This window comes from Callospermophilus lateralis, chromosome 10 (assembly GCF_048772815.1).
Source record: "Callospermophilus lateralis isolate mCalLat2 chromosome 10, mCalLat2.hap1, whole genome shotgun sequence".
NCBI lineage: Eukaryota > Metazoa > Chordata > Mammalia > Rodentia > Sciuridae > Callospermophilus > Callospermophilus lateralis.
This window is the reverse complement of record NC_135314.1, coordinates 55,895,327-55,908,548: the sequence shown is the minus strand read 5'-3', so window position 1 is coordinate 55,908,548 and position 13,222 is coordinate 55,895,327. Positions and strand designations below refer to the sequence as shown.

Genomic DNA, 13,222 nt, shown 5'->3' with positions numbered 1-13,222 from the left:
TCTTTCTCTGTTGTTAACTCCACATCTTTAGTAAGTCCTTCTCATGGTCTCAAGGTGGCTTCTTGAGTTTTGGCTGTCTTGTCTAAATTCCAGCAGGAGGAGGAAGGAAGGGACTAAGAAGACTCATATCAGATGTCTATTAGGGAGAGTTTCTAAAAGTGACCATGAACACCTGGGCCTACATTCCAGGGACTGGAATTTTGCCATGTGGCCACACTTGCTCCAAGGGAGACTGAGAAGTGAGGCTTTTATTGTGGGTAGCCACATGCCCAGGGAATCAGTAGCTTCTTCACAAGATGCTGTCACCTCTGGTAGCCTTCAAGTCAAGTGTCCCAGAAGTCACAGTGGGAAAGAAACTTTGGAAGTCACTTTGAGCACCCCCATTTTCCAAAGGAGGAAACCAAGATTTCAAGGAGAGATGACTGGTCCAAAGTTGAAGCCAGTAACTATCAAGGTCAGAATTAAACTTGGGTTTGACTCCAAGTACATTGCTCTCTCTCCAAATCCTGAGCTCTAAGTTCTCATGTAGCTCAAGTCCTCTGACTTCGGGTTCAGACCTCATCTGTTTTAACCTTTTCCTAGAGTCCCTTCACCACTAGCTTCTTCAGCTTCTAGACTTTTAGAGTCTGACATTTCAAAGCTATTTTGAGCAAAATGTGGGTTAAACTAAATTAAACCAGTTTCTTCACAGCTCCCAGCATGAGAAGGGTATCTTTTTTTCAGGTGACAGAGCACTAAAAAGGTCGAGTTGCTGCCCACCTCCACCCCTTCTCCTAAATGTTAAATTTCTGTCCCCAAATCTTCCTTTGTTAGCAAGCCACTTTTATGTAATTAACTGTCTCTGGCTTCAGGATCTGCAGCAGAAAGTAAATCTATAATGACAGACGGCTTTGCTGGTTACAGCGAATATGAGGGCGCTGGCACACGCCCCGGAGACGGAGCTTTTTAAAGCGGAGGGTGTAACGTGCATGGGCTGTTCTCCCTGATTATTCTCCACAATTGTACGACTCTTTAAGTCTGGTGGTGATGGTGGGTGGGTAGCCAGCTCATTCGGCTGATGGAAGAGTGTGTGCCGTGTGCACAATTTGGGAGTGGGCATGAGGCCAGGGCGAGGTGGAAAGGAAAGAGTACCCATTCCTGGACTTGGTCTCTGGGTTCAGATCTGGAGAAATTTCCACATGTAGGATCTTAATGCTTTGTCCCTGAGGCCCCTGGCAGACCCCAGGATCCTCTGGGCTTGCCCCAAACAGGTTTAGTGTAAATTCCCCTGGGGACCTCCTTGCCATGGTTCTGGGAGAGCTGGGCTTCTCCTGGTTATGAGGACAGGACCTACCTAGGCAGGAGCTGGTGGTCTCTTCTGCTCGCTTACTGTGAGACCCTGGTACTGTAACCTCAGAGCCTCTGTCTCCTTATCTGTAGAGAGGTGAGCACCCACTCTCTGGGCTATGATGAGGGGTCAAAGAGCCAATGCACGTGATTCCTGGAAAGCACACTCCAAATGTGCTGGGCGACCTCTGGATCTGGGTCGCTGTGCAGTTGGCTGACGCCACCAGGCTCTTTGGTGCTAAATGTGCGTACGTGTGTGCTCCTTCCTGCCTGGACCTGCTGTTTTGCCTGATTGCAGGCAGGGCCCTAGAGAGGAAGAGGTGGTCCTGCTTTTCTGTTGTCCTTGCTTACTAATAGTAGTCATAAAGATATTTAATTATTATGTTCTTCCGTGTGCTGAGCATTATGTTAGGATCGTCGTGTCCTTTTCCCTCCTCATTTAATCCTGTGCCAATCCTCCAGGTAGGCATTGGTGGTATCCTCTCTGTCCTCCGGCTATAGATGGAACTCAGAGGTCTGTCACAAGCCTGAGGTCATCATACTATAAATGGTGACACCTAGGTTCACCCAGGTCTGTCCAACTTCAAAGTCAGTGCACTTTCCACAGTGTCTGGGAGACGGCAAAGGGAGACGAGGAAGGCAGAGCTTAGAGACATGCAAGCTGGGTGGCTGGAGACGGACAGATACCTGGTACAGGAGGAAGGAATGCTACCATTGGACCAACATGTAGGCATGCGGGGTGCTTCCTGGGCTCTGAAGAGAGCCTTGTACTTTGATGGAGGCAGGAAGATGGTGGAAGGGGCCTAGAGTGGGGGAGGGAAGGGTGCTAGTGCTGTGACAGATTGGGGATCTGATACTGTAATGGGGTCGAGGGCTGGTTTTCTGATACAAGCAGGACCTGGCCTTGGGGCCTCTGTTCCCCTGGCAGCAGAAAAGGGGGAAAGGGTCCTCTGCAGTGTTTGACCTGCTGCACTGTGGAGATGTTTTATGAGTCTCAGCTCAGCCAGTGGGGGCAGCTCAGCCCCAAGGTAAATTGGAGGGCTGATGAGCAGGAAGCAGGCAGTGACTGGTGTAGTCAGACAAGTTTGCATGGTGAACAAAGGGGAGCCTTTTTCTCCACCTCTAGAGCCTCTGACTTCGAATGTGAAGAGCCTGCCAAACACAGGCAAGCAGGCTGGCTGGGAGCACCTGTCCAATACCGCGCTTTCCCCAGAGGGTGCGACAAAAGAACAGACAGTCTTTGCATCATTAATGTTGTTATTGTAGCTCTAGTCATTGTTGTTACTGAGGTTTGTGGGTTGTGACTTATGGAGTCTGCAGGAAGGCCCTGGGCTGGCCATCCAGGCTCACTGGAGCTGCATCTCCTGGAAAGGAAGGAGCGTGCACGCTGAAAGGTTAAGCAGGCGGGAGTGGAGAACCGGGAATGTTAAGTGGCCTGAGGAAGTCCCCTTGGGCTTATAGGGAGGGAGGAAGTGCCTCCCTCTTGCCCACCTCTGAGGTTGCCGGCTAGGATGAGGTCTGTCTGAGGGGGACAGAGGGCCTGTCATCCCTCCCCACCTCAGAATCTGAGGCCTCACATCTGAGCTCTTTGGATCACGTCTTCCTGGATGCTGCCTGGATCTTGCTATCCCCATTGTTTTCCCCTCTCCCTTACAGACCTTCAAATCCTGCTTCTCTAGGCAAATCCTCCTTCTTTTGTGCCCAGGAATGCCTGCGGGCTCAGTCTTGGAGGAGACAGCCCCTCTTCCTGACCCTGCTGGGCCTTCTCACCCCTCCTTTGTCTCTAGCTCTTACACTGGATGTGACTGCTCAGCAGCCTGCTACCAAACCCTCCCCATCTGAAATTCTCCCAGATGTCCTGGGGACCTTGCTAAGCCTTGGGCCCCCTCCGAGCCCCTCACCACTCAGCCTGGCCTGCCTTTCCTGTGTCTCCTGCCAGGTGGGGTCTGAGCACCCCTTCCCACCTCCCTCTTGGTTGTCTACTCCTCTGGCCCACCCATGGAGACTTCAGTCATTCTGTGGCTCACCCTCTTTGGGTGCCTTCTTGCTCACACGTCTCCACCTTGAGCCTTACCCCAAAAGAAAAGCCTCCTCAGCTACTGTTCCCACTCTCCCATCTTTAGTTATGGGTTCCGGACTCCTAGCCCAGATTCCTCAGAGGCATTTGGGCTTCTCATCTTTCTTCCTCACTTACCTGTGAGCAGTCATTGAATCTGTAGTTTGTCCCTCCGTGGCATTTGGATTGACCCTTTTTTCTCCACTGGGGTAGCTGCCCAGCTGGTCCTTATACCACCAGCCCAGTGGCTTGATGAGTCTATACAGTCCCACACTCATTCCTGCACCCCTTTGTTGACTGGCCAGCCATGTTCCCACCTGCTTCCTGCCCAGACCATGGGCTCCCAGGCCAGCCCCCTGCTCTTTCACTGGCTCCAACCCCGACCCTCACTGTGTGTTGGTCTTTCCAGGTTCTGTGGTCCCTTCCAGGGCTCCTGAGATCTGTCTTGTACTCACCTTCTTTCTGACCTACTCTTGGTAGGAGACCTCTGCAGGTCAGTGTGTTAATGGATGTGATTTGTCATGTTTATTAAGCTGGACAAACATTTCCTGAGGGTTTTCCGTGGACCCTGCCCTCTAGAGCTCTTAATCATGGGAGTGGAGGTGAGGGTGGGGAGACAGACCCTTCATAGAGACCAGCAGGCAGACTGCAGGGAGTGCCCCCTGTCAGCCCAGCTTCATGACTGGTAATAGGTTTCAGGCAAAGTCAATTTGCTCAGTGTATTTCCTGTGGAGCTTAAATTCTCTACTGTGTCATGGTAAACATTGGGTTAGAGGCTTTGGTGGCTGGCTGGAAAGTGGCTTGTTTAATCTCAGGTGGCCTTTGGTTAGATGACCTGAGGGATTGACTGGTTTTATAGGAAGGAAGCTCTGCTGTGCCGGAGACAGGCTCCTGTGGTTTCTTGTGTGGACATGGTTGTCCCTGTGGCCCAGCTGCATGCCTCCACCTAGGCAGCTCTTCCTTTTTCCTTCTCCAAGGTTCCAAAAGTAGGTGCCTGCCAGGCTCTGGAAGGGCTGGCCTAGAGGTCAGAGTCCTGGGCCAGGGCAGTTGTTTTTCTCGACTGGTCAGATTATCTGAGGATTAAAAACAGCAGCAAGGCAATCTGGTTTTTAAACAGATTTTTTTTTTCCCCTCTCTCTCATCACCATGTGCATTGAGCTATGGACGTTTTAGACTGAAGTTCATTAGCTCCCTGGGAGCAGTTGGATAACACATACTAATCAAGTTGGAGGAGTTTTTTGGTACGCTTTTAAGGTTGCACAAGGGCAGTGGGTCCTCAAGCATTGCGTCCAGGTTGGGCAGGATGGGCAGGGTAGACTGAAGGAGAAATAATTCCTCGACTTTTTTTTAAAATATCCTTTTAGTTGTCAATGGACCTTTATTTAATTAATTTATTTATATGCAGTGCTGAGAACTAAACTCAGTGCCTTACTAGGCAAGCCACAACCCAGCCCAATTCCTTGTCTTCCTCTTGGAAGGTTGTACTCTGGGAGAAGGACCTCTGGATCCCAATGGTAGATTGTTTAGAAATACTGGAGTGTGGTCATGTTTTCTGTCTTCCACTCTGCTGAGATGGAAATTTGTGTTATATATTATGGTAACTGATATTGACAGCTTATATGATTTATAAAGCATGTTTACTAAAGTCCTCCCATCTCATCCACACAGCAGTCTCACGAAGGAGGTATTATCCCCAGGTCACATGTAAGTCATGAGGCCTCTGGAAGTTGAGTGATGTTGCCTGAGATCTTGGTTGTAGAGTGGTAGAACCCAGACTCAACTCTAGACCTCTGTCTACCAAGAAGCCGTAGACTGAGAGGCATGGGGGCGAGCAGAGAGACTGGGATTCAGATGTCCCGGCTGGCCTTATTAGCATATAATTTTGATCAGATTCTTTGTTTTTAAAATTTTCTGACAGAAATCAAAACTCCTCTCAGTATGGTGGAACACATCAAATAGTCTCCAGTTGCACCTTTTTACTGATCACATCCCTCTATGATTTCTGACCTTGTTCCAGTCCAGACTGGTTGCTCTGTAGCCTGTGTTGTCCCAGGACATCTCTTCACCATCATCATGGTAATTCTCCTTGTAGATCCTAGGTTCCATGTTGCTCTCATTTTTCCTTTCTTATTTTGCTACAGCATGGATTCCAGTGGCCTCCTGAGAAAGAGTGCGTTGGTGGTAAATTTTGCAAATCTGATATCTTTGTTCTGCATGAGTAAATCTATGCTCACGACAGTTTGGCTGGTTATAGAATTCCATTTGGTCATCATGCTCCTTGAGAATCGTGAAGGCATCATTTCATTGTCTTCTGGGGTGCATTTTCCCTTTTGAAGCTTATATGATATCCTCTTTGTCCACAGTACTGTACCTTGGTGCGGGTCTTTTTTTGTTCACAATGCTGGACTCTCTCAGCTGAAGACACACCCTTCATATTACAACATTTTCTTTTTCTTTTCTTTCTTTTCTTTTTTTTTTTTTGATACTTTCTTTTCCTTAGTTTTCTTCCTTTTTTTGTGTGTTTGTGTTTCTCTAATTTGGCTCTTGTACCTAATGGATCCATTCACTTATTTTTCTTATTGTTATGTCCTTTTTAATTTTTTTCCTAGGAATATTTTTCAGGGCTGAGATCTCTTAGCTGAGTGATAGAAACTAACACCTTTCGTCCATTCCCATCCCAAACACAAAGGGGAGATCTTGATTCTCTGTGGTTTTCTGCTTTAGGGCTTCTAAGTGGATGGAGTTCTCATATGGCACCAGTGTGTGGAGTTTGAGAATTGTATATAGTTACAGACATTGACCTCCCAGGAGCTTCCTATTGGGGTGATAACACTGCGTGCCTGTGTACCCACACAGTCCATCTAGCCTCATAAAGTGTGTAGAGCGGGAGGTGAGGTGGAGCCTGGGAGTGGGCTGGGAGGTGCCTCTGGAGGAGAAGAGGCGGGTGTGGTGGTGCCCTGAGAAGGTTTGGTCACCTCATTCCTTAGAAGGAAAATGTGCTCTTGGTGCCACGTACCTAGGCACTGATTCTCCCCTGAGCCAGGCTGGGAACTGGGACTCATGGTCCATGGCTTCTTGATCCACAGGTGGTCCTTCCTACGTGGCTATCCTCCACAAAGGTCTCCTCGCTCATTGAGAGGATCTCTGACCCCAAGGACTTGAAAAAAATTCTCAGGACCCGGAATAACGTGCTGGTGCTTTACTCCAAATCAGGTGAGTGTCTCTCCTGATCTTGTCATCATCCATAAACTGTAGACTGGTTGCCATCAGATGGAGTGCATGAGAGCAATCTGCTGCTCTGTAAGATGGTTGGGGGTACAGGTGGTAAGGGAGACCTTAGGATTAAGGCCATTCAGGGAGGGTCCTGGGATGTTAGAGTGTCAGTGAAGATTGAGGCAGAGTTACATACAGGCATTTGTTCAGCTGTTTTTGCATCCCGAGGGTCGTTTCAATTCTTGATTATGAATACTCCTTGGGAAAGTGCTCTGGAGCCCCTCACTACCTTGGGAGGACAGTAAACCACAGTGGGATGGACACTGGCTTCCTGCACGGGCAGGGCTGAGCCTTACCCGGGTAGGCTTTGCTGGAGCTATCGATGAGCTGCCTGAGTTTGCCTGTTGCCAGCTGACTCAGTCCCAAGTGTGGAGGCACTCACCCGGGCCAGTAGCCCTGGCCCTGCCTGGTCCCCATCTGTCCCCCTCTGGGGTCAGATGCAAGACTGGCTTTAGAGTGGGCCCTAAGCTCGGCATGGCAGCTTCACTGGGGCAGGAGCAGCAGCCTGCCTGTCTTCTGACCTTGAGGCTGGCAAGGGCACTGTGGACACAGAGAGGTTGGCCTGGCTCTTGGCAGCAACTTTGGGAAGGGCAAATGGCCGATGGTTGATCTTGTTCCAGCAGAGTGAAGGGTTTTTTTGCAGCTCCCGAGGATGTCAGGTTTTCTGTGCTCCCGGAGAAGCAGCAGCCAGTAGCTGGGCCAGCTCTGGGCACAGCTCTCCCTGGCAGTTCATCCTCGACATCATTGGCACTTGCGGCTGATGGATGTTTTGGACGCATGACCCTCCTGAAGCCTGTGCTCCCTAAGTGTCCGTGGCACATGGCCATTCTTGTGGCCACTTGCTGCTCCTTCCTTTTAACAAGGGCCTGGCACACACACTCCCTGAGTTTGTTTTTGGAAGCCTAGTATATGAGGAGCCTTCCTCTGCTATCGGGAATAGCAGGGAAACTGAGGCAGGGGGGAAGCGGTGCTTCTCTGGAGGTCCAGGTACGGGCCCCTGAATAAACCTGGCTCCCTCCCTTAGACATTCCTGCAGCTGGGTTGGTTGTCAGTGAAGAAGGATGCTCGGCTCCTTCTCAGGATACAAGGTCCTTTTATGACACACACAGTACTTTTATGAGACAATTTCATTTGCTTCCTTGCCACAGGGGAGGTCGTGCACTCTGTCTGATGGCAGTTTACAGTTGAGGTCCTCGGCGCTAACAGGGAGTCACTGACTCGCCTGAGGTCTCCTTTCTAGGGGTGGCAGAGCTGGACCCTTACGTTGCCTCTGCTTCTGGTGTCCTCTGATGGAGGATAGGAAGAAATTGGTTAATGCTGCAGTGACAGAGGACTTTGAGATCCGTGTAGGGCACAGACAGGGTCTTTTACAGTAAGAGAGTGAGAGTGGGGTGTGTCGGGCCTGAGCTCTCGTCTCTGCCCCTGGCCTAGCCTTGCCTCAGTTTCCTGACGGTAGAGCTCCCCGTGCTGCTGACTTTCCAGTCTCCTTCCTGCTTTGGAGTGCTGGGGGTGAGGCCTGGGCAGTTACCTCAGCCCCTTGCCCCCTTGCCCACACCTGTCACACAAGACTTGTGACCCCAGTGGGTTTTCTGAGCATCAGAGAAGCTGAATTTTTTCTTCCCTCCCTTTCTGTGACTGAAAGGCAGGGTTGGGACAGGTGGTGGGGTACTTCTGTATTGCTGTCCTTTATTGCCTCACTCCTGCCTGCACTTTAGGAGGCTCTCTCCCCTTGGTGGCTTGCCCTCCTCCTGCCTGGCCGTGGCTTCCTGGGAGGGCCTCCTCTGAAGGCTCAGGAGTATTTCTTGCATGACGCTTTTTGTTGGTGTCTGAAAGGATCAGCTTTTTTGTATCTACAAACAGCTACCATTATCCACACTGGATGAGAAGATCCGCGGAGGCTTATAATTCAGACATCATTTCTGCTTGGCTTTGGGACATATCGGATGGGTTTTGGTGGGAGAGGCAACAGATTGCTCTCCCTGCCTGCACCTGCTTGGCGGGCCTTTTGAGTGAGCTTGCTGACTAGGGACACATGTGGGAAGGTGACCGGAAGCTGTAGGGTGCCAGTATCAGACACTGGCCACAGAGGCTGGTCCCTAAGACTCTAGATCCCGTAACAGTAGCCAGGTGCTTTGCCCAGATCTGCAGGCACTGACACTGGACCAATGAGAGGCCTGTCCCTTCTGCTGTTCTTCCAGAACCCCTAGATACAAATGTTTAATGTTTTGTTTTTTTACAGAGGCAGCAGCGGAAAATCATCTCAGGTTATTGTCCACTGTGGCCCAGGCAGTGAAAGGACAAGGCACCATCTGCTGGGTGGACTGTGGGTACGTCCTGGGAGCAGAGGGCACAGTGACTGGGGGGGCATGTGGGAGCGTGAGGGCTTTGGTGGTTGGGACAGGCTTGTCCTTTGGTTAATACTCTGGGAGAGAAGATGGCAGGTTCTATGGGGATTAACCCTGCCCTGGAGAGGGGAGGGCTGGTGGTCCTTCCCTTTCTTCCCAGCCCCCTCCCTTCCTTCTCATTTCCCAGAGCTTTCACTTTCTATTACGTTTTCTTTCTTTCTTTTTTTTTTTTTTGATTATTCTTATTTTTTTATTGGTTCTTTCTAGTTATACATGACTGTAGAATCTATTTTGGAACACAATTATAAAAACACGGAATATATTTTGTTCTAATTCAGTCCCCAGTACTTCCCCTTCCCTTCCTCTAACCCCGATCCCTTTCTTGTACTCTACTGATCTTTCTACACTTACCTATAGTTATTTGTTTATATTAATTTCTGGAGGATGTACATGATGGTGAGATTCACTATGGTATATTTATTTATGTACATAGAAATATTATATCTGATTTGTTCCAATAATTTTCTTTTTTCCATTCCCCCATTCCTTCCCTTTATTCCCTTTTGTCTACTCCATCCATCTTCTATTTCTTTTTTTATCCCTCCCCCATTATTGTGGATTAGCTTCTGCATAGCAGAGAAAATGTTCACCCTTAGATTTTTTGGGACTGGCTTATTTCTTTTAGCATGATAGTCTCTAGTTCCATCCTTTACTGGCAAATATCATAAAGTTATTATTCTTTTGGGGTAATACTTCATTTTATATATATATATATATATATATATATATCTATCTCACATTCTCTTTATCCATTCATTCTTCTGTTGCTTTATTTTGTATTCTTAGAGGGAGAAAGGTGCAGACGGGACCTTGTTTTATAGAGGGGGCTGCAGAGAGGCACAGTGATTTTCAGGGTTGGCTTGTAGTAGGTCTGCAGCAAGAACCACATGCTTTACCTCTAGCCCAGGCCTTCCCACTAGACGTCTCTGCTGTCCACAGCAAAGGTGGTGAGGTGGGCTGCTCTATATAACTGGGCCTGGGCTTGGACTCCTGCAATGGGTCCAGCCTTTAATATAGCCATTCTTGCCTGAGAAATAAGCCTGCCACTACCCTGCAGTTTAAGTGAGCTTTTATGGGACCCACTTCAGTATAATCCTTTCCGATTTCAATCTGAGTTCTAAATGACTGTTTTGCAAGTGAAGTTTTATAAGTTGATGGCCTCAGGCTTATTCCACCCACAATTAGAGAGAATTGAAGGAGATTCATATTTTAACAAAGCACTGAACAAGCCCAGGAGAATACATCTTAGCCAAGTAGTGTGTGAGTGTGAGTACATGTGCATGCATCTGACCTCACAACCCCACATTTGTTCCCACACTAACTGAACAGAACAGACTCCTCTCTATGTGGCTGGTGAGATCTTAGCTGCTAGTCGATTCTAGTTCATAGCTGGTCTGAAAGTGGTACTGTCTTCCAGGTGTCTGTCTCCCACATTTTACCAGCAGTGTTCTGCATGACTGGCAAAGTAACAAAGCCTATTGGAGGGGCAGGCCACTTTAGAATTTTCCTATCATCTGAAGATGACAATAGTTCCGCTAAGCTGACAGAGCCCTATTGTGCAGAGTTCCTAAGAGGCTTATCAGTGGCAGGAATGGGCAGAAGAGCTTTGATTTTGCCGCTCTTTTCACCTGGACCTGTTTGTAAGCTGTTACTGAGCATCTAGTACGGGCTTTGAGAATGCACAGATGAGCAACAGTGCCCTCAGGGAGCCGGCTGTGCAGAGAGGAGGCTGATACACTGCCAGGTGGAGGACCTGTAAACAGAGGCTCTGTATGCAGAGGGGTGGTCACTTAATGCTTCCTGGGAAGGCCAAGGAAAGCTGCCCGGAAGAGATGAAGTTCCAATGGCGGGGTGAAGCCCTTATGGCTTTCAGGCACTCCCTATGGGGGCAAAAGGCCTGCTATGGTCCCTAGATGGGCTGAAGAACATTCAACTAAATGATGGGGTCAGGGCCAGAATGTGAAGATGACGAGGAAGATTAGAGCTCAGGACTAAAGTTTGGAGTTCTGATGTCTAGGGCGGGTAAAAATGCCAGTGAGAAAATCCTGCGAATCTGATGTGAGAGCTTAAATGAGGCACCGTATAGAAAAGGATAGAATGTTCCACATAGTTGCTTCTCAGTTTATTGAATTTATCTCCATGAGAGGAAGTACACACCAAAATGTTAAGTAGCATTAAACTAGTGTAGATAAGTAGGTGGATTATGGCACTGACATGGATTATGTTGGGAGCTGGAATATCTGGATCTGACTTTGAAATTAGAGGCAAAGTACACCTGAATATACCCGAGCAACTCAAGGGACAGCTCTGGTCCCTGCGGGTCACTTTGGGTGGCAGGTCTCAGGGACTCCTGTGAGACAAGGAGATCCCAAAGGCCCGAGTTGGCTTCTGCCCTTCTGTTTAGCCATTCCTGCTCCAGACTTCTAAACTTGCCCTATAAATCCTCAGGGGAGCCCCCCATGTTAACTTGGTGGGCCCTAGGTTGGCAGTCCCCACTGTGGTCCCATGTGCGTTCCGTCTGTGTCTGTGAGTGTGTGAATGAGACGCTCCCAGGATGGGCAGACGCCGTGTTGGGAGTGCTTTCTGCTGCTGTCTGCAGAGGGGGGAGGGGTGGCGCAGAGCCAGCGCTGCTGTCTTTAGCCCGCTTCCTTTAAGCAACAGATGGTCAGCCAGAGTGCACCTCCTCTCAGTGGGCCCTGCTGAGGTTCCCATGTCATCCTCTCCAACTCTGCCACCTCCTACCCTGCCAGCAAAGGCTTGGTAGCTAGATTGGGTATGCCAGGGCTTGGGATAGGGGTGACCAGGAATATCAGGATTGAGCAGGTGAAGGGCAGGTGAGAGGATCAGGGAACCTCTGGGTAAAAGAAGAGGCTGCTGTGGTGTTGAGGTGTCTTTGCAGGTGTATGGGATAAAAGGCACAGCCTTCGATTAGGAGGAGGCCTGGTTGCGGGGCCAGCCCCTCTTCTTACTAGTCTTGTGACTTTGAGTGAGTCAGTTAACCCGAGTCTGTCCTCGGATGTGACAATGCTACATATCTGTCTTCTTTCCAGGTCTGTGGTAAGGAACAGGTAAGTAAATGTTCTAGACTAGAAAGCAGTTTAAATGGGAAATGCCATTCTGCTATTGTTATTTTTCATCCGGGCAAAATCGATCAGAAAGAAGCTGGATGGGAGAGCACATTTTATTTGTTGAGCAACTTCTTTTTGAGTGAAGTTGCTTGGTTCTGTGGAGTGTGCCCAAGAAGGTATTGGGCATGGGAGTCAGCCACAGCCTGTGGGGTGTTTGCTGTGCCGCTTATGAAGTATGGGGTATAGCAGAATTTATAGGACAGGAATCCTGGCTCTAAGTCCAGGTTGTTCACAAATAGCTGCAGGACCTTTGGCAAATCACCACCTTTCTCTGGGCTTCAGCTTAATCTTCTGTGAAATGTGGAGTAGATTCTTCCAAGTTGCTCTCCTCCCTAAATTAGCCTGGTTCAGGAAATGCCAGAAGCTGCCAGGTTTGGTGTGCATGTGCAAGTATGCGGGGGGCATGTGCTTCTGGTGTCTGCCTGGGGGTTTTTCTTTGTGTCTCTCCCTGTTGTGTGTGACCCCTCTCCTTCTCCCTGAGGTGCTATCTTCTGTCCCCACCCCTGTTTTCCTCTCCTCTTACTGAGTTTCTGATCTTCTTCCCAGAGAGGGGCTGGGTCCCTGCTTCTCCCATTCTTTTGGCCTCTTTTCTCCTCAGTGGGGATCTCTCTTTTCCCCCTTTTTCTTTTCTTCTGGCTCTTTCCTTGCTGTTCCGCTTATGCACCTGCAGTCACATGCGCGCCCTTCTGTTTGGTTTCTCCCTGATCCCAGGCGCTGTCACTTGTGCTGTGAGGTGTCAGCAGAGAGCATGGCTTCTGTCCAAGGGTTTGACAGTTCTCCTTCCCCCTCCCTCTACCTCCCAGCCCTGACCTCCGCAGCCAGGCTTGGTTGGACTGGTGGTAGTTGTCCAGCTACGTGGGTTGTGCGTGAGGGAGTTGGTCATCCCTTGTGCCTTGCCAGCCTGGGGTTGGGCCTTGGTGTGTGGTGCTGCTCTCAGGAAGTTGAGCTGAAGCCAGTTGCTGTCGCTGAGCCTGGTGCGTTGGTTCCTGAGGCTGCCCTGTTGGGTGAGACTGTCCTGACGAGTGCAGGCCGCT

The 13,222-nt window shown here is 49.5% G+C and overlaps 1 protein-coding gene across 1 annotated transcript in view; it reads left to right on the top strand.

The window, feature by feature from the left end:
- Pdia5 (protein disulfide isomerase family A member 5) overlaps window positions 1–13,222 on the top strand; it is a 90,020-nt gene that overhangs the window by 16,019 nt on the left and 60,779 nt on the right. The window contains exons 2-3 of the mRNA XM_076868153.1: window positions 6,469–6,595; window positions 8,895–8,982. Of these exons, the coding sequence (XP_076724268.1) occupies window positions 6,469–6,595; window positions 8,895–8,982 (215 nt within the window). The remainder of the gene's footprint in view (window positions 1–6,468; window positions 6,596–8,894; window positions 8,983–13,222) is intronic.